Source organism: Balaenoptera musculus, chromosome 10 (assembly GCF_009873245.2).
Source record: "Balaenoptera musculus isolate JJ_BM4_2016_0621 chromosome 10, mBalMus1.pri.v3, whole genome shotgun sequence".
Classification (NCBI taxonomy): Eukaryota; Metazoa; Chordata; class Mammalia; order Artiodactyla; family Balaenopteridae; genus Balaenoptera; species Balaenoptera musculus.
Genome location: NC_045794.1, coordinates 83,827,516 through 83,849,278, shown reverse-complemented (window position 1 = coordinate 83,849,278; position 21,763 = coordinate 83,827,516). Strand labels below are relative to the sequence as shown.

At 39.4% G+C, this 21,763-nt stretch overlaps 1 protein-coding gene across 2 annotated transcripts in view; it reads right to left on the bottom strand.

Annotated features, from left to right (window-relative positions):
* ANO4 (anoctamin 4) overlaps positions 1-21,763 on the bottom strand; it is a 445,216-nt gene that overhangs the window by 66,326 nt on the left and 357,127 nt on the right. For both annotated transcript variants that reach the window (XM_036866241.1, XM_036866242.1), the window contains one exon: positions 5,518-5,600. In XM_036866241.1, coding sequence (XP_036722136.1) covers positions 5,518-5,600 — 83 coding nt within the window. The remainder of the gene's footprint in view (positions 1-5,517; positions 5,601-21,763) is intronic.

Here is a 21,763-nt window from a genome sequence, read left to right as displayed (position 1 = left end):
TTTTGTAGTATCTTTGGTTTTGGTATCAGGGTGATGGTGGCCTCATAGAATGAGTTTGGGAGTGTTCCTTCCTCTGCAATTTTTTGGAAGAGGTGAAGAAGGATGGGTGTTAGCTCTTCTCTAAATGAATTCACCTGTGAAGCCATCTGGTCCTGGACTTTTGTTTGTTGGACGATTTTTAATCAGTTTCAATTTCATTACTTGTGATTGGTCTGTTCATATTTTCTATTTCTTCCTGGTTCAGTCTTGGAAGCTTATACCTTTCTAAGAATTTGTCCATTTCTTCCAGGTTGTCCATTTTATTGGCATAGAGTTGCTTGTAGTAGTCTCTTAGGATGCTTTGTATTTCTGCAGTGTCTGTTGTAACTTCTCCTTTTTCATTTCTAATTTTATTGATTTGAGTCCTCTCCCTCCTTTTCTTGAGGAGTCTAGCTAATGGTTTATCAATTTTGTTTGTCTTCTCAAAGAACCAGCTTTTAGTTTTATTGATCTTTGCTATTGCTTTGTTTCTATTTCATTTATTTCTGCTCTGATCTTTATGATTTCTTTCCTTCAACTAACTTTGGGTTTTGTTTGTTCTTCTTTTTCTAGTTCCTTTAGGTGTAAGGTTAAATTGTTTATTTGAGATTTTTCTTGTTTCTTGAGGTAGGCTTGTATAGCTATAAACTTCCCGCTTAGAACTGCTTTTGCTGCATCCCATAGGTTTTGGATCATTGTGTTTTCATTGTAATTTGTCTCTAGGTATTTTTTGATTTCATCTTTGATTCTTCAGTGATCTCTTGGTTATTTAGTAACGTATTGTTTAGCCTCCACATGTTTGTGTTTTTTACGTTTTTTTCCCCTGTAGCTGATTTCTAATCTCATAGCGTTGTGGTCAAAAAAGATGCTTGATATGATTTCAATTTTCTTAAATTTACTGAGGCTTGATTTGTGACCCAAGATGTGATCTATCCTGGAGAATGTTCCGTGTGCCCTTGAGAAGAAAGTGTAACCTGCTGTTTTTGGATGGAATGTCCTATAAATATCAATTAAATCTATCTGGTCTACTGTGTCATTTAAAGCTTCTGTTTCCTTATTAATTTTCTGTTTGGATGATCTGTCCATTGGTGTAAGTGAGGTGTTAAAGTCCCCCACTATTACTGTGTTACTGTCGATTTGCTCTTTTATAGCTGTTAGCAGTTGCCTTATGTATTGAGGTCCTCCTGTGTTGGGTGCATATATATTTATAATTGTTATATCTTCTTCTTGGATTGATCCCTTGATCATAACGTAGTGTGCTTCTTTGTCTTTTGTAATAGTCTTTATTTTAAAGTCTATTTTGTCTGATATGAGAATCACTACTCCAGCTTTCTTTTGATTTCCATTTGCATGGAATATCTTTTTCCATCCCTTCACTTTCAGTCTGTATGTGTCCCTAGGTCTGAAGAGTGGGTCTCTTGTAGACAGCATATAGATGGGTCTTGTTTTTGTATCCATTCAGCCAGCTGTGTCTTTTGGTTGGAGCATTTTATCCATTCACATTTAAGGAAATTATCGATATGTCTGTCCCTATTAACATGTTCTTAATAGTTATGGGTTTGTTTTTGTAGGTCCTTTTCTTCTCTTGTGTTTCCCACTTAGAGAAGTTCCTTTAGCATTTGTTGTAAAGCTGGTTTGGTGGTGCTGAATTCTCTTAGCTTTTGCTTGTCTGTAAAGCTTTTGATCTCTCCATCGAATCTGAATGAGATCCTTGCCGGGTAGAGTAATCTTGGTTGTGGGTTCTTCCTTTTCATCACTTTCAATATATCATGCCACTCCCTTCTGGCTTATAGAGTTTCTGCTGAGAAATCAGCTGTTAACCTTATGGGAGTTCCCTTGTATGTTATTTGTCGTTTTTCCCTTGTTGCTTTCAATAATTTTTCTTTGTCTTTAATTTTTGTCAATTTGATTACTGTGTGTCTCGGCGTGTTTCTCCTTGGATTTATCCTGCCTGGGACTCTCTGCACTTCCTGGACTTGGGTGGCTATTTCCTTTCCCATGTTAGGGAAGTTTTCGACTATAATCTCTTCAAATATTTTCTTGGGTCCTTTCTCTCTCTCTTCTCCTTCTGGGACCCCTAAAATGCAAATGTTGTTGCATTTAATGTTGTCCCAGAGGTCTCTTAGTCTGTCTTCATTTCTTTTCATTCTTTTTTCTTTAATCTGTTCCATGGCAGTGAATTCCACCATTCTGTCTTCCAGGTCACCTATCCGTTCTTCTGCCTCTGTTATTCTGCTATTGATTCCTTCTAGTGTATTTTTCATTTCAGTTATTGTATTGTTCATCTCTGTTTGTTCTTTGATTCTTCTAGGTCTTTGTTAAACATTTCTTGCATATCTTCTTGATCTTTGCCTCCATTCTTTTTCTGAGACCCTGGATCATCTTCACTGTCATTAACTGAATTCTTTTTCTGGTAGGTTGCCTATCTCCACTTCATTCAGTTGTTTTTCTGGGTTTTATCTTGTTCCTTCATCTGATACGTAGCCCTCTGCCTTTTCATCTTGTCTAGCTTTCTGTGAATGTGGTTTTTGTTCCACAGGTTGCAGGATTGTAGTTCTTCTTGCTTCTGCTGTCTGCCCTCTGGTGGATGAGGGTATCTAAGAGGCTTGTGCAAGTTTTATGATGGGAGGGACTTGAAATGTATTCTTAAGTGGTATTGAAAACAAGGTAAATACCTTTCAAATCCAGCTAAAATCAAGGTTCCTCTAATTCTAAATCAAGCTGAGATTTTATTTCATTGAGTTGAGCCCCATCCAATGTGAAAAGCTTCTGACTAAAAAGCAATTATGGGACTAGGAAAAGATAATCAGGAAAACGGTATTTTGAAGTCACTCTGGTTAATTAAGAACTTGTTCTACATGAGTGTCTTGGAAGAGGAGGGAATATAAGCAGAAACTCTGGTGCAATGGAGATTGAGTTAGTCCAGGCAGAAATGCTCAAGACTTAGATGAAGGTACTGACAGAAAGCAAAGAAGGAGCTGACAGAAGAGAGATTATGGAGGATGGGTACGGTCTGGTAGTGGCCTCCCTGTGTAGGAGGAAGGGCAGCCCATCTCCTGCCACAGGATAAGCCCAATGCTGACTTTACACAGTGGCAGGTAATGGGGAAGGTCAGGGGGAGATACAGTTATAAACAGCCTCTGCCTCCTTTATTTTAGGTAGTTACACTTTAGGATATAAACAGATCTAGAATATTCTGCTTCTTTGGGAAACTTAATTCATTAGTCTATAAGTGTCATCAAGGGTCACTGAGTTAATCATCCAGAAAATGAGGCCAGTCATGGAGCCAGACCTGTCATCCTGGGTGTTACAGGCTGAATTGTATCCCCACCCCACCCCCCAATTCATAAGTTGAAGTCTTACCCCTCAGTATCTCAGAATGTGTCTGTATTTGGAGACAGGGTCTCTACAGATGTAATTAAGTTAAAGTGAGGTCATTAGGGTGGACCTTAATCCAACATGACTAGTTTCCTTATAGGAAGAGAAAATTTAGACAGAGACATGCACAGAGAGAAGACAATGTGAAGATACAGGGAGTAGGTGGCTATCTACAACCCAAGGAGAGAGACTGGGAACAGATCCTTCCCACATGGCCCTCAGAAGAAACCAGCCCTGCCAATACCTTGATCTCAGACTTCTAGCCTCCAAACTGTGAGACAATCAACTTATTTTGCTTAAGCCACCCAGTCAGTGGCATTTTGTTATGGTGGCCCTAGCAAAGTAACATCCTGGGTTACCCCTGAGGAAGGCATGCAGCATGTCTGGGCTCTTCTGTACAGCAAGCTGAGAACCACAGGCTAGAAGGAAGAGGCATTTCTACAATGAATCCCAAACAGAAATAGAACTGCATATGGCCCCTGATGTGAGTTCCTGTACACAGGTGTGCTGAGTGAAAGCAGGGTTCAGCACTCCATGCTTTTTAACAGGGCTGGGAGTTCAGAAGCTCTAGACTTCTGAAGGGATATGTTTACCCTAAGGGTAAACAAGGGATATGTTTACCCTAAGGGTACTCACATTGTGGGCCCACCACAAGGGCCAACAGTGACTTTAGACTGGTTTAGTCAAAGTTATTTAATGCCACACTTTATAGCTGAAAGGGGAAAATTTAGAAACATTTCTCTTTAGAAATGAAAAAAATCCGAAGATGAAGTAATTTGTCTTAGATGACACAGCTGCCTAGTGGTGACTCGGCTTCCCAGGAAAGAGCATTTTCCATCCCACTCGAAAGCCACTCCCATAAACACATGTAACAAAAACCAGAACAGCTCCACCCAGGAGGAAGTCTTGAATGCAGCCTGGCTGTGGCTGGTAGCCCCCAGAAGTCACCTGGGCAGTCTCTTCCAACTCAGAAAACCATCTTCTAGAGAATGCATGCTTATAAAAGCATGAGAGAGGCCTCATCACAAGAACAGGGATTGCTGAGAATCCCAGTATCATTTCTAGATTTAAAAACTACCCAAATGTGTTCATGGGTGTGAGGAGAAAAGGCAGCCATCCATGAGGCATGATTTGAAGGGAAAAACACTCCCCTCAAAATTATCTCCCCCACCAAGCCTAGCCCAGGGCTAAAATTCTCAGTTATGTTTACAGAAGATTCCTTTCAATTTATAAAAATATATATGTGTGTCTCTTGGAAGGAAAACACCCATTGATACCCATTATCATATCATATATGACTAGTGTATTTGATTTACTGGCCCAGCAAGGCTCTGAGGAAATGGTTCTCAGGAGAGGTAGGAGATAATGGATGAGAGGAAGGGAAGAGGAGTTCAGGCCGGGCACATGGTGACCAAACCCACCCATGGGTCCTCGAGACTTCTGACAGGAATGGGGCAAGGAGAGAGAGGATAAAGACCAGACACAGGTTAGGAAAGGGCATGGTGTATTGGCCTAGAAGGGGATAAAGGGAGAGTGATGTGCTGCGAAGGTGAAGCCTGTGGGACTGAGTTTACCTCTCCTGGACAGTTTTATCTACAGCTGGTCCTGCTTTTAGCCACATCCACCAAAGAGGCTGTTTGAGGAGTGGTTTCCCCTCAGTATTTATCACTTAGGGGAATACTACTGAGCCTGTGCACATCTGGCCACTGTCCAGGGTCCTGAAGAGTTCACAGAACCATTTCCTTGGAGTACTTAGGAGGTCTGCTTCCATGTGCCTACAATCGTAAAACTAATATTCTCCTTCTGATAAAGTAAAGAGAATGGATAATATTTAAGGAAACTAAACAAATCTTACTACCAATTCTTCTGATGCCTCTACCTACAAGTGAAATGCTTTACTTAGTCATGGAATTTTACTCCACTAAGAAATCAAAATGTTGTGTGTTTTGTTTTTGTTTTTTAAAATTCCGCTTGAAATTTCCTGTAAAGACAGGTATAAAAAATGCTTTATGAATCAACCTGACTTCCATCACAGGGCAGAGAGCGATGACTCAAGAGGGACTGTGTATTTCTTGGTTATCAGCTTTTTAAAAAAAAAAAATTGAGGTAAATGATACAAACCTCCTCTTCTTCCCAGTCTATCAAATCCCAGTCATAAGCAATTACTGCTCTGCGTCTTTTCCAAAACTCCAGGAAAACTGTCGCTGGAACAAGCAGAGAAAGGCAGACATTTTCAAATAAAACAATGCCTTTAACTGTGTCAATGGATAATGAAGCCATTGTAAAGAATGACAGTTTGTGTAAGCATTCTTGAATATCAGAATTTCTAGATAAACTTTATTTAACAAGGATCATTTTCTGAGAATTACTAAGTCTCTGTCAAACACAATGAAAACTTAGAGATTTAAATTAAGCTGATTTGCAAGTCACAGCAGAGCAGACTTACTAGAATGACAAAGCACCTGAGATGTAAAATACAGAAAACTAGGTTACCAACATCATTTGAAAAGTGAGGGGCAGAAAAGGAAAAGCAAAGCTTAGCAGTTCACATGTATTTGATTGCCAGTGATTTCTTGTCCCCCAAATTCTTCTCAGGATAAATATCTGTGTCGACTGTATCTTCCTATTTTACTGAAGGAAGGTATTTTGTTGGAGGAAGCTGTCCTGTTGCTTCTCTTTTCTCCAAACCATCTCTTTATTGTCACATTGAAGACAAAAGTGTGTAAATTCTGTTAAGAACCTTTCCCAACCTGTTGGCCTCCCTACCCAGGTAAAGCTGGGAGTGATCCTCATTTAGCCAAAGTAACTTTCTACTCAATTCAATTTAAAAATATCAACACAAATGAATTGTTGAGCATTATAAACTGATAGAGAGATCAAAAAATAATCAAGACACATTCCTGCTGCCTTGGAAGTCACAAGCCCGGTGAGGGAACACATACACTAAGCTACTCACTCAGAGGATGACTGCAACTAAGGATATCACAGAGATATCCTAGGAGAGGTAATTGTTGACCATCTCTATTGGGCCTTGCTGTGTAGTCAGACTTCAAAAGGGAAAAATATGTCGTATATTTGGAATCAGTTTCATGGGGTAAGGTAAACATCCAAATGTCCATTCCAAAGAGAGATAACTACTTCCTTCTTTTCTACTCCCCCTTGCTCTCACACTACCTCCTTATTCATCTTGTGGCAAGCTGTGACTTCGACTGAGGTGAGGCTACTCAAAGTCTTCATTTATCCCTCTTAGTGAGAGTATACATATGTTGAAAGCAGCCATATTAATGTATTTGAATATGGGGTCCTTCCCAGACCTCATGGGGTATTATAGAATATATGATATATGTACCCCAGTGCCTCTCTAAAATCTGAAAAATTCAGAGTATAGTTGTTAAGAAAGTCACGCCTAAAATAATCAAGTGCTTAATTCTAGAAGTGGGAAATGGAAACAAACATATGTCTTTGGAGGTTAATAAAAGTGCCAAACTATTTACAATAGCCAAGACGTGGAAGCAACCTAAATGTCCATTGACAGAGGAGTAGTTAAAGAAGATGTGTGGTACATATATACAATGGAATATTAGCCATAAAAAAGAATGAAATAATGCCATTTGCAGCAACATGAATGGACCTAGAGATTGTCATACTGAGTGAAGTAAGTCAGACAGAGAAAAGACAAATATCATATGATATCACTTATATGTGGAATCTAAAAAAAATGGTACAAATGAACTTATTTACAAAACTGAAACAGAGTCACAGCTGTAGAAAACAAACTTATGGTTACCAGGGGGAAAAGGGGGAGGGATAAATTGGGAGATTGGGATTGACATATACACACTACTATATATAAAACAGATAACTAACAAGGACCTACTGTATAGCACAGGGAACTTTACTCAATACTATGTAATGACCTATATGGGAAAAGAATCTAAAAAAGAATAGATATATGTATATGTATAACTGATTCACTTTGCTGTACACCTGAAACTAACACAACATTGTAAATCAACTATACTCCAATTAAAAATGAAAAAAGAAAAGTGCCAAAAGCTGAGCAGCTATTTTCCACTGGAATCCTTTCCAGGAGTCTTATTGTTAGGGGTTCCCAAGACCACCTCCAGTCTTGATGATTCATTAGGGGGACTCATAGAACTCAGCATATAGTGATACATATGGCTAAGATTTACTACGGTGAAAGGATATAAAGCAAAATCAGCAGAGGGAAAAGGCACATGGGGTGAAGTCTGGTGGAAACCAGGTGCAAGCTTCCAAGAGTGCTCTCCCAGTGGAGTCACACAGCATGTACTTAATTCCCCAGCAATGAGTTGTGACAACACGTGAAATGTTGTCTAACAGAGAAGTTCATTAGAAACTCAGTGCCCAGGGTTTTTATCAGGGGCTGGTCATATAGGCATCCTTTGCCTAGCACGTTCCAAAATTCCCAAGCCTCACAAAAAATCAGGTAGGTATTCACGGTTTGAGCAAACTGTTTAAAATGTAAAACAAGTTACTCTTAGCAGTTAGGGTGGTAGAAACTCTCTGGAAATTTAAGTTCCCAGATGCCAGCCACGGGCCAGCCCTGTAAAGCAGGACTCTCTAAGGCAGGCCTGTTGTGTTAACTTCTTTTTGCACATTTGCCCTCTGCCTCACCAAATTATCTTGTCCTTGTATGGGGTCCCTGAAACACCTCCTTGACTAGGTCCTCTGGCCCTTCAAACAAATGCCACTTTATTGATTTTCTCTCTTTGGTCTCCAGAGTCCCTCCTAGCCTTGAAGAGACAAGGCAGCCAAGCCTTGAATGTGTGGCTTTTCTCCATAAGAAGAAAAGCTTGGGACCCCTTGGCCTCAGAAAGGCTTGCTGGGGGGTCATTCTGGGACGGCCTAAGGCCACAGGATACACATCCAGTCTGTCTTATAGGCTGTTGCTGCTCCCAACAAGCCCCACCGACCCATCTGTGGTTCTCGTCTGTAGGAACTGATTTCCAAGACAAGCCAGTGGCTGTAAGAATTATTCCACCAGCTTCCTTCTCCCCAGCATGTGCTGAACCCTGCCTCAAGGAGAAAGAAGCTCGAAGCAGTAATTCCCTTCTTCGGCCAATAATCCTCTCCTCTCTTCCATTCTAGAACTTGGGAAGATGAGAAGAAGAAATGAACTGTTTGTGCAGCTGCCATTTTCTTGTGTCTTTGTGTGAAAATCCCCGTTCATCTGAGGAGGAATCTGCTTCTATCTCTATGTATGAACTAGGACGTAATCAAACTAATATAGGTGATCTCTTCTCAAGGCAAAGCTCCAATCCCCCACCCTCTTAACTCCATGATTTAAGTCCTTTGTCTAAATACACAGCTCTGGAAGCCCATGTGCTTTGGGTGTGGTGAGTTATATGCTGCCTTATGTCATGAGCTCACACTTTCCTCTTTGTCTCCTTTGAAGCTGGCTTATGCTATGTGTATATGTATATCTATCCATCTATATATATATATCTTCATATTATATCTTTCTTTTATACTTCCCAGTACTATTATTAAGTTTGATTAAAAGTATATTTCTTTTGGAACTTCCCTGGCGGTCCAGTGGTTAAGACTTCGCCTTTCCAATGCAGGGGGTGTGGGTTTGATCCCTGGTCGGGGAGCTGAGATCCCACATGCCTCGGGGCCAAAAAACCAAAACATAAAACAGAAGCAACGTTGTGACAAATTCAATAAAGACTTTAAAATTGGTCCACATCAAAAAAATCTTTAAAAAATAAATTTAAAAAAGTATATTTCTTTTATATATTGATTCTCAAAAGACTGAACATTCTGAAGTGTTTTGTCAACGTTTTCTAATATACGCAATTATTTCCACAAGAATTTGGCCCCCAAATTTCCTTTTTCTCAGCTACTTACTGCTAGCATTTTAAACTTCTTAGATTCCAATCTATCTTTCCATACTGCTAATGATTTTTCTAAACCCCAATCTAACCAGGTCTCTGGGCAGGGGGTGGTCCATGAAGTCACATCACCCATAAAATAAAGCCCTGTTACCAGCCCAGGATACAAGGATCCTAAGGACCCTGCTTGTGCCCAACTCTCCATCCTGTACTTCTACCTGATCTACCCACAAAAAAGTTCACCTGAGATGTTAATGCCAATCCCAAACAACAATCCTCTCACAACAGTAGTTGACACATTAGGAAATTCTGAGACTTCTGTCAGTGCAGACAGGGTTGGGATTAGTGTTCAGGTAGGTTAGTGTTCAAATAGCAGGACACTCTTGGCTCCGAATCACACACAATTGAGAAGTTTGTCACATGCAGCCCATAAGGGACACAAAAGGAAGACATGACATAGAGTGTTCTGCAGGCCACACTCTATTATCATTTTCTTAAATAGAATAATTATGGCTAATTTCAAATCAATTTGTGGCTGACTCCTACGCATTTACTGAAACCATTTATCATCTTTCTAAGCATAGTGCGATTATATCTCCCAGGTTTACTGCAGTTATATGTGGCCATGAGCCAAATTTTGGCCAATGAAAAGTAATTAGAAGTGATGTGCATCACTTTTGGGCTGAGGAATTAAGAAGTAGGTGTATCCTCCCTAGGCTTCTTTTCTCCTTTTGCTAGATGAATGGAGAGAACTCTGAGGGTCTAGAAGAGGATGGAGCCAGAGATGGAAGGAATTTGAGTACTTGGATGACCACGTAGAAGGCTATCTGACAACCAGGAACACCTGATTGGGTTTTAAGTTTGTGGGTTCTACTGAGCATCAAGGTTTTGCAGTTTGTATATTACGGCAGCTAACTTTACTCATCCTAACTGATATAGGGTTTCTTCTGGAAAGCATAGCCATGATTAACATTCTGCAAATAGTTAGAAAAAAACCCATTGAATAACTATCTTTCATCATCTTCCTAAGGCATTTATAGAGACCTATGCAGGGAAATCTCCTCTTTCAGTTGCATATCTTAGGTTCCATGGCAGGGTTGAAATACTGTACCATTTATTTAGTTACTGTATAGTAAGTATTTATTACATCTTAGGTACTGATCTTTATTTTCTCAAAAGCTTGTAAAGTTTGGTATTATTTTCATTATTCTATGGATGAAAAATCTGAGGTACAGAGAACTCACAAGGCTAGGAAAAAACAGAACTGAGATTTGAACCTGATTTGCCTCTTTTTCGGCTGAAAACAGCAGCAATTTATTTTTTCACAGTTCTGGAGCTTGCAAGTCCAAAATCAAGGTGTTAGCAGGGTTGGTTCCTACTGGAAGCTTTGAGGGAGTCTGTTCCATGTTTCTCTCCTAGCTTCTTGTGGTTTCCCACAATCCTTGGCATTCCTGGATTTGCAGAGGTACTGCTCCTCTACCTCTGTCTTCACATGGCATTCTCCCCTGTGAGTGTCTCTGTCTCTGTTTTCTCTTCTTATAAGGACACCAGTCATACTGGTAATCCAGTATGGCCTCCTCTTAACTTGGTTACATCTTCAAAGACCCTATTTCCAAATAAGGTCACTTTCACAGGTATCAGGAGTTAGAACCTCAATATATCCTTTTTGGGGGGACACAATGCAACCCACAACAGGGATGTTTGGGCTGTCACAAGGACTCGGGGCGCAACTGGCATTTAGAGTAGGAGCCAGAGGTGCTAACCACATGACTCCTAGCTACGAGACCACACTCTAATCTGGGAGCTTTAACTCCTATTGAAATGGGAAAAGCCAAAAAGAGAGACAAAGAAAGCCTACTCTCCCAACCACAGGAGCTGAAACTAGTTATAAATCAGAAGTGCTGTGCCCCAGGGTTATAGGTTCACTGTGGGAGCCTGACATTAGCTCTGTATCCTTCTCTCTGATCTATACTCTTCTTCTGGGAGGCCTGGAAAAGTCCACACTAATTCCCAAAGCTACTAGGGATACAATGCTGCCAATTTTTGCCCTCTGGTAACATAATAGGTTTTGAGAGGCCTAATTTGATTCTTCACTTTAAAAATGTCTGCACTGGTAGTCCAGAGGAAAATTATGTTTAATCCCAGAAAATACTTTAAAAGGCATTTTTCTTATTTTTGAAAAAACAAGGAGCTTAAAGATCCTACAGTCTAACTTCTTTCCTTGAGAAAAGATTATGTTCCATTTGTTTGGAGAAAAACAAGAATTGAGCTCTGGCCAGGAATAAAATGAGCAGTACCTATGAGTGAGTACCTATGATTTTAATTTCAGAATGATGACCTGCTGTCTGATGACTCAAAGCATTTTCAGAAACCTGGTCAAGATGATTCTCTGACTTCCTAGGAAAGCAGAATGACTTACTTTGTACACACCTTCAGTCTTTTTTTTCCCAATGCTAATTTTAATTTTTAAAAGTAAAATTACTAATACTAACAGATTTCATCTTTTCAGTCCTTTATAACTTTCTGAGAATGTTCATTTGGAGGAAGAACAGAGGAATTTATTTTAAAGTCTATTTTGTCTGATATGAATATTGCTACTCCAGTTTCTTTTGATTTCCATTTGCATGGAATACATTTCTCCATCCTCTCACTTTCAGTCTGTATGTGTTCCTAGATCTGAAGTGGGTCCCTCGTAGACAGCATATCTACGAGTCTTGTTTTTGTATCCATTCAGCCAGTCTATGTCTTTTGGTTGGAGCATTTAATCCATTTACATTTAAGGTAATTATTGATATGTATGTTGCTATTGCTATTTTCTTAATTTTTTTAATAGGTATTTTTTCTTCCCTTCCTCTTTTGTTCTCTGCTCTTGTGTTTCTTGCCTAGAGAAGTTCCTTTAGAATTTGTTGTAAACTGGTTTGGTAGTGCTGAATTCTCTTAGCTTTTGCTTGTCTGTAAAGCTTTTGACTTTTCCACTGAATCTGAATGAGAGCCATGCTGGGTAGAGCAGAGGAGTTTAAATGATGTGCTTTGCAAGAACCTAGAAATAAAGGAATAAGTCACATCCTGAGAGCTTAACTTGTAAAATCTTCACACAATGAGTGAGCTTAGTTAGAAGTCACAAACTCAAATGCTAATAGGGCCAGATCAGTACAAAACCTGGAAGAAGCCATACAATAGAGAGTGGTGGGGTTTGGGACAAATTGGGAAGTGTATGCACCATGTAAAGTGGTAGGTTTTTCTCAGTTCTCATTGATTCTGCTGTGGCCAGTTCTTCAAATTTTTCAAAAGGAACTATGAAAATGTATTTTCACGTAGACTATTTCAATTTTAAAATGTTAAGAGTTTATTCGTATATTTTAAAAATTGGTGAAAACCAAACAGAATATTTTTATGGGTTGCCAATTTGCAACATTTGAGGTAGGCCATTGGAAGTAATAATGCAAATGAATATAAATGAGTGACTAGAGAGTTTATGAAACACTCTAAAATGCCAGGATGAGGGTAATCTCAGGATCCAGGAAGGACAGGAATGTGACTACATTTTAAGAAGCCGAAACTATTACTGGCATTGGAACCTCTTCTGGAGAAAGTCAGTGTGTCCAGATAGGGGAAAAACAAGGGTAGCTGAGGAAAAACAAGGGTCTAAGAACACAAATTTGGTAGTTTCATCTAATGTAGATATTAGAAAGGTATCCTGACATGGGATAAGAATGATTAATCAAGCAGAAAAAAAATAGCTCTTGCTCCCCTCTTTTATTCATTTAACAATTATTAATTGCATTCTTTTGATGTTCTAGGGATTTTGCTAGCTGTACTGATTCCCATGCTCAAACAACATATGGTGATTAATTTGGTTTCCCAAGTTTCCTGACAGAGGAATAATGTGATGGTCATTATAAAATAATATTCACTACCATATACCTGTATTTTCACATTCTAGGTTATGCACTGGTGTTTGCAGAGTTTAGAAGAGTCTGTATCCCCAGGTCAGATTAGCTCTGGGTATTCCAACAGTGTTTCTGAACTGGTAATGCCTAGGAGACACCATGGATCATGGCAGTTTCTCCAGGGAACCACAATTCTCTGAGGCCTTGTCTGAGGGTATGCTTCCCTTCTATACAAAGCCATTAAACTGCAACAGGCTGAGGACTTTCGCTTCCACTCATGAGGATTAACTACTACAATATAAGAAATAGCTGTTATCAGCACTGGACAAGAGACAGTGCAAACCTGTGACACCGAGAGAAAAATAAATGAGGTGGGCCCTAGGAGCATACCAACTCATTGCTTCTAGGCAGTTCCCAGGCTACAGTTCAGGCAGGGAGAACAAAAACAGAGCCTAGTGGTCTTACTGAGCTGGGGAGAGAGAGATTGAGTAGGGAGGGTGAGTTGGCAATTATCTATGGGGCAGAATACCAGAGAGGAAGGAGCTATACTAAAAGAAAGCTGCAATATCAGCAACAAGGTCCCCTCTACTCTTGACATGCATGGGGTGCAACTACATGAGGCTGCTTGATAGCTAAACAATCCTCAGAGTTCACAGAGGGCCAGAAGTAGTTCACAATCCCACTAGTCAGAATGCAAAGTATTATAATACATAGGTATTATAAGAGGCCTACTAAAGGTGATGCCTTAGTTGTGGACTATTGTAAGTCTCTGGACTTACAATAAACAAGCTAAACACAAGTTTCAAAAGGATCAAACAGGGCTGCAAGTTAGTTAACTGCATACCTGAACAAAGTCCAGCACTAAAGAAACACAACAAAAACCAAAAACTCAACACTTTCCGGCACTGAATAAAAAATTACCAGGAATGCAAATTAGCAGGAAAATAAAACCTATAACTAAGAGAAAATTCAATCAATCTCAGACTGACAGCCTAGAAACGACAGAGCAAGGATGACAAAACAACTACAGTTGGCCCTTGAACAGTGTTGGGGTTAGGGGTGCCAACCCCCACGCAGTTGAAAAATTCACATATAACTTTATAGTAGGCCTTCCGTATCAGCAGTTCCACATCTGTGGATTCAACCAATTGCTGATCATGTAGTACTGCAGTACATATTTATTGAAAAAAAATCTGCATATAAGTGGACCTGTGCAGTTCAAATCTGTGTTGTTCAAGAATCAACTGTATCATAAATATGCTTCGTATGTCAAGAAGGTAGATAAAAACCTGAACACAATGGGGAAAGTGATGAAATATACAAAAAGATCCAATTGATTAAAATCTGAGATGAAAAATGCAAGATATGAAAGAAAAATACACTGGATAGGATTAACAGAAGATTAGCTTTTTCAGAAGAAAAGATCAGTGAACCTGAAGACAAATCAATAGAAACAATATAAAAAGGAGCATGGAGAACACAAAGACTAAAAAGACTGAAAAAGGGTGACCAAAGTATAAGTAACCTATAGGACAATATTCAGCAGTCTAACATACATGTAATTGGAGTACTAGACAATATGATTCTGGAAAATTTTCTAAGAACATGCAAGACCTGTACATTGGAAATTACATGACATTGCTTAAAGAAACTATAGAACAATTAAATAAATGAAAAGCTAAATGACATTCATGGGTAGAAATATTTGATAGTAAGTCTTCAGTATTCCCAAATTGATTTATTGATTCAACTCAATCACAATCAAATATCAGCATTTTTGGGGGGTAAAAATTGACAAGTTAATTCTAAAATTTATATGGAAATGCAAAGGACCTAAAGTAGAACAAACAATTTTTTAAAAGAGGAAGATTTCAAAGCTTACTATTATGCTGTAATAATCAAGACAGTGTTATTACATAAAAGTACACATATAGATCAAACAGAAAAAAATTTCACATATAGACCTATACATGGCCAACTGATTTTCAACCAAAAAGTGCCAAGAAAATTCAAGGAAGAAAAGGATAATCTTTCAGCAAGTAGTACTGGAACAACTGGATATCCATACATGCAAAAAAATGGATCTGACCCTTACCTTACACTGTATACAAAAATCAACTTGAAATAACTCATGGACCTAAATATATGATCTAAAACTACAAGCTCTCTAGAAGAAAATATAGAAGAAAATCTTAGGGACCTTGAGTTTGGCAAAGATTTCTTAAAAAAACAAAATCACAGAATAAAAGAAAAAATTAAATCGGAATATATCAAAAGTAAAAACTCTTGCCTTTTATTTATTTACTTTTTTTATTTTAAACTTTTATTTATTTATTTATTTATTTATTGGCCATGCCACAAGGTGTGTGGGATCTTAGTTCCCCAGCTAGGGATCAAACCTGTGCCCTCTGCAGTTGGAAGCACGGAGTCCTAACCACTGGACTGCCAGTGAATTCCAAGCTCTTGCTTTTTAAAAGATACCATTAAGAACATAAAAATGAAAGCCACGAACTGGGAAAAATATTTGCAAACATATGTATGCTAAAGGACTTCTACTCAGATTATATAAATAACTCTTTTAACTTAAAAATAAGAAGACAAACAACCCAATAACAAATGGCCATTTGAACAAACACTTCACTAAAGATGTGCAGATTGCAAACAAGCTCACGGAAAGATGTTCAACATCACTAGTCTTCAGGGAAATGCAAATTAAAACCACAGTGGGATAACACTATATACCCACTAGGATGACTAAAATTATAAAGACTAATAATTCCAGGTGTTTGTGAGGATGTGGAACACCTGGAGCTCTCATATAATGCTACTGGGAATGCACAATGGCACAGCTACTTCAGAAAACAATTTTTTATAAAGTTAGACATTCCCTTATTCTATGATCCAGCAATGCCACTCCTAATTATTTTCCCAGAAGAAATAGATACAAAGACTTTTATGCAAACGTGCAAAAAATTTTATAATAGCCATTAAGTCTCAGAGGTATTCATAATAGCTAAAAACTGGATTGAATCCAAATGTTTATCAACATTTGGATAAACGGATAAAATGAATAAACAAATTTTGGTATATATCACGCAATGGAATACTAGTCTGTACTAAAAAGAACAAACTAAAACATATGCAACAATATAAATGAATCTCAACAGCTTTAATCTTAGTGGAAGAAGCCAGAAACAAAATGCTAAATAGTGAAAGATTCTATTTGTATGCAATTCTAGAACAGAGTAAACTATAGTGATAGAAAGCAGGTTTGAGGTTGCCAAGGGGCTGACTTCAGAGGCTTGAAGAAACTTTCTGGAGAATCAAAATATTCTATGTCATCATTACAGTGACGGTCACATGACTATATATGTTTGACATAACGTCAAAATGTACACTTAAAATCACTGGATTTTATTTTATGTGAATTATACCTAACTAAAACTCATAAAGATGTGCTATAATCCTATCACCCAGAGAACACCACCATTAATATAATATAAAATACCTTTGTTTAGCTCACAGGAAACATTTTGACCAGGCCCAGCTGTGAATGGCTGCAGGAAAGAAGAAATTAACACATCCCCTCCAGAGTCTGGCCAGAACTATGAAATATGTGCAATGACTTATAGCCTTTTTTATTCTTCCTCCTCACCTCTCTTCTCTTTGTTCTATAAAAGAAACTAGCATCGAAATCCAGGCAAGATAGTTTTTTGGGACACCAGTCCACCATCTTCTCAGTCTTCTGGCTTTTTGAATAAAGTCACTATTCTTTGCCCCAGTATCTCATCTCTCGATTTATTGGCCTGTCATGCAGTGAGCTGTAGGAGTTTGGACTCGGTAATGCTTCTATACCTGAAATCACACTTTATTTGTATACTTTGTATCCTACATTAAAAAAAGTTAAATATAGCTTTGTGTTATATTATTATATGCTTTGAAAGACAATTTTTAATGGCTACTTATAATTTCCTTAACCATTCTATTGTTGGATATTTAGGTTATTTCCAACTTTTGTCTGTCACAAACAACTAAAGCAAGGAAAATATATTTATGTATAATATATGTTTATGTTTATAGATGTTTATAATATATTTGTTTTTTAAAAAATTTATTTATTTTTACTTATTTGTGACTGCGTTGGGTCTTTGTTGCTGTGCACGGGCTTTCTCTAGTTGCAGTGAGCGGGGGCTACTCTTTGTTGCGGTGCGCGGGCGTCTCATTGTGGTGGCTTCTCTTGTTGCGGAGCATGGGCTCTAGGCGTGCAGGCTTCAGTAGTTGTGACACGCGGGCTCAGTAGTTGTGGCTCGTAGGCTCTAGAGCACAGGCTCAGTAGCTGTGGTGCATGGGCTTAGTTGCTCTGCGGCATGTGGGATCTTCCCTGACCAGGGCTCGAACCCATGTCCCCTGCATTGGCAGGCGGATTCTTAACCACTGAGCCACCAGGGAAGCCCAATATATTTGTTTTTATTCTGTAATTAAGATCTTCCCTGACACCCAATTCTGCATAATGTTTTAACTGAGCACTGGAACAGCCTTCTTAGTGGCTACCTGCTACCTATTGGTCCCCACTTTCACCCCTCCCCACACTGTTGCCACAGTTGCTTCCCAAACACAACTGATGATGTCACTCCCCAGTTTACAACTTCAGCTGGCTTTCTGCTGCCTACAGGGTGAAGCCATGGTTCTCTGCTGTGGTACAGATGTCGTGTGATAAGCAGAACTCAGGCTTCAACATGTACTCTGTTATGGTTGAATTGTGTCCCCCCTGCAAAAAAATATGTTGGTGTCCTAAGCTCCGACCTCAGAATGTCACCTTATTTGGAAATAAAATAACTGCAGATTAACTAGTTGAGTTCATACTGGCGTAAGGTGGGCCCTTAATCTAATATGATTAGTATCCTTATATAAGAAGACCGCCATGTGAAGACAACAGAGACGCAGGGAGAATGCAGGTGAAGATGCCGGCAGAGATTGGAGCCATGTTCTCTCCAAGCCAAGGAATGCCAAGGTCCGCTGGCCAGCACAAGAATCTAAGAGGGACGCATGGAACAGATTCCCGCACAGAGCCTCCCAAAGGAATCAACACTGTTGACACCTTGATTTCGGACATCTAGTCTCCAGAACTGTGAAAGGATAACTTTCTGGGGTTTTAAGCCACCCAGTTTGTGGTATATTGTTACAGCACCCCCTAGGAAACTAATACACATTCTATGTCCCTAGCACATGTAATGTCTAAGCATTTCTTTTCAGAGTTTTGCTCACACTGTTCTCAGCTCAGAATGTTATTCATACCTCCCCCAACTCCACTTATTTGCCTGGCAAATTTAAGACTTGGTTCCAATATCTATTCTTGGGTGAAACCTTTTCTGCTTTTCCTTTTTGCCTCAGGAAGTTGGCTGCATGGACCCTCACTGTCTCTTTATAAATTGGACTTAAGGGCTTCCCTGGTGGCGCAGTGCTTGAGAATCTGCCTGCCGATGCAGGGGACACAGGTTCGAGCCCTGGTCTGGGAAGATCCCACATGCCGCGGAGCAACTGGGCCCGTGAGCCACAATTACTGAGCCTGCGCGTCTGGAGCCTGTGCTCCGCAACAAGAGAGGCCGCGACGGTGAGAGGCCCGCGCACCGCGATGAAGAGGGGCCCCCGCTCGCCGCAGCTAGAGAAAGCCCTCGCACAGAAACGAAGACCCAACACAGCCATAAATAAATAAATAAATATATTTTAAAAAAAAAATTGGACCTAACACCTAGTATTATAATTACCAACTTCTGAAAGCAGAGATCACACCTTACTCATTTCTTAGGTATACCCAGTGCCAAGGGACAGTGAATATGCACTGTCTGCTGAGTAATGAAATCTCATAACATCCTATAGGAGGTGCAGGCCACAGTGGACATACTTCAGAATGACTCTGGAGTTTGGCAGACGATATCTGGTTTAAAATCCAGACTCCACCACTTACCAGCTGCTGGGTAATCTTAGGTAAATAGCATAACCTCTCTGAGCCTGAATATCCTCATCTATAAGATGGAGATAGGAATTTCTTCCTGGTGGGTCATGAGAAATTGATGAGGTGTCATATGTGACTGCACCTACACACCTAGTAGGCATTTAGTAAATGTATACGTTTTCATTTTCTGAATATACAATCACCATTTTTCATTGGATATATAGATAAGATTATAAAAATAAAATTAGTGTAAATATCTAAAAACAAAAGGCAAATTATTATAAAATTTATTTTCAAAAAATGAAACATACTTCATTCTTAAATTACTGATGGGACCATATGCAGAATCTTTGAATTTGCATTTAAACAACCGCAATCTTGCGATTTTGATTGGAAAGCTCTGAGGACCTCGATTTGTTTGTTTACTGGGGGTAATTTAATTTTTGGCAACACTTGAAAGAGGAAAAAAAAAAGGAAGAAGAATAAAAAAGAAAAAAAGAAAACAGAAACAAAGAACAGAGTGAGATAATATGCTTCCTGGCAAGTCTCTGCCAGTATCAAACTCCCTAATGACTCATTTTTTTTCCCCTAGGGAGAGAGCTAATTTAGACCATAATTGTTCTGTCCCTTGAATCTTTCTGAACCAAAATGATCATTGACGAAAGAGCCACTCTGATTCAAGCCCAGAGCCCTAGGCTCACAGAATAGTCCCTAGGAGGCCCTGCCATCACACGAATGTGAACAAGAACAAAGGTGGTGGAGTTCTGTCAAGATTTCTAACCCCACACAAAGGCCCTTCCAGCAACTACAGACTGTTTCCAAATGGAGCCTTATTGTTTCTCTGGTGAACATACAAAGCAAAAGGCAACAAAACAGACACACCAACCCCATCCCTTCTGAGGGCTTTTAAACCCCTTACATCTGTTCTCATCATCTCCATATCTAGCAATTTCCCGAAAATAAAGTGCATTTGTTTTCCTAAATGTTGTAACTTGTCAACTCTAAAGGATGATCCTGAGAGCATTAAACCCAGCTCCGTTAGAACTGATATGCTTTTATAGAACACCACCATCACAAAGCAGCGTTTATACTGGGCCCGGGACGAGTGTAACAGTCCTTTATTTTAAAGTTCAGATCCATGAAACAGAAGCAAACAGGATTACAGACAGCACATGGTCCTAGCAGTGGAGTGGAGGAGCTAAAAGCTTGTCTAATTTAACTCTTGGCTTTACCACTTTTTTCTAGCTACTGCCTCAATTTTCTCATCTATCACATGGGAATAGTAACAGCCCCTTCCTCAAAGGTTGCTATACAGATTAACTGAGATGATACTGAACAATGCTTAATATAGTAAGCCCTCAATAAGTGTATGCTATTATTCTAACTATTACTGTTATTGGCTATTCTAGATTTCTGCAAAAGGCAAAGCCCTATCTACAAACAAACACCTGGGGTAAATGATTCTTTTTCTCAAACTGGGAACAATACAAGATTTAAGTAATAAGTTGTCCACGAAGACAAAGCAATTCAGAAAATGAATTATTCCAGGCTTGCGTTGCCTGGAATGGCCCTAAAATGTTCCCTTTGCTCAAAGGTTATTACAAAACATCTATCAGATTCTTACTGAGTACCCTCCACGGCACAAGGACCATCAGATCTCCAGCCCACCTACTTGCAGCCTCCATGCTCCAGGCAGCCATTACCAGTCCACTGAGGTTGGCAGAGATAAAATAATGAAGTCTGTCTGTTATCGCCAGTATAAGACATTCCAACTTGCAAGAAAGGGATGCCATCCCCTTTACAATGGTGGTACTGGGTGAGGGGTGGAGATGACAACCTCTACCTTATAGGCTATTATCATTCTACCAGGATTTTACTTCTGGGTAACTGTGGGAGAAGAAAATATTATTTCAGTCAAAGTATATGTAAAGTTGGTGGAACACTGAAATGGATAAGGGAGTTCTGTGTGTTAATTCTTCCGAATACCACTCTCTCGACAGAAGTATTAACCTATTACACAGTAGACCAGTAGCCCAAAACAGAGCTTCCCAATATGTGTGCCAGGAATGGATTATCGGTCTGCCAGAGGTGATAATCCCATCAGTTTTGGGGGAGGCTAAGATTCTTAGGGCAGTATTATCCCTGGCCATGAGCAGGTTCCTTCACGGACAACAGCATTCTGTGCAAATATTATCATTTTCTATGTGTGTCATGACTTGAAAAAGTTTGGGAACCACTGGTTTAGGAAATGAATACATTTTCCAGAGTCTCCTCATTTGTGATCATGGCAAAGCTGAAGTACTGGATGTCTTATTATATTTCGTGATCATGGCTACCAATACTAATATGTTCTAGAAAAGCCAGATACACATTCTTGACTTGAGAGGTCATTCCTGTAACCAAAACTCTATTATGGTTAGCTTCCTTGCTTTGCAAGAGATGCAGTAAGGGGTAGCACAAATAGTGAGGGCTTTCGCAAGGCCCACCAAGGGAGGCAGGAATCCCATGGGAATTAAAAGACTGGACCTATTCAGACAGGATATGGAAGCCAGCAGCTTGAGAGACTACAGCCACAAGAGACCCTGGGTCTTCACCCTGATACTCCACTAATAACATGACTTGGCCACACTCTTTCTTTGCTTCTCTTT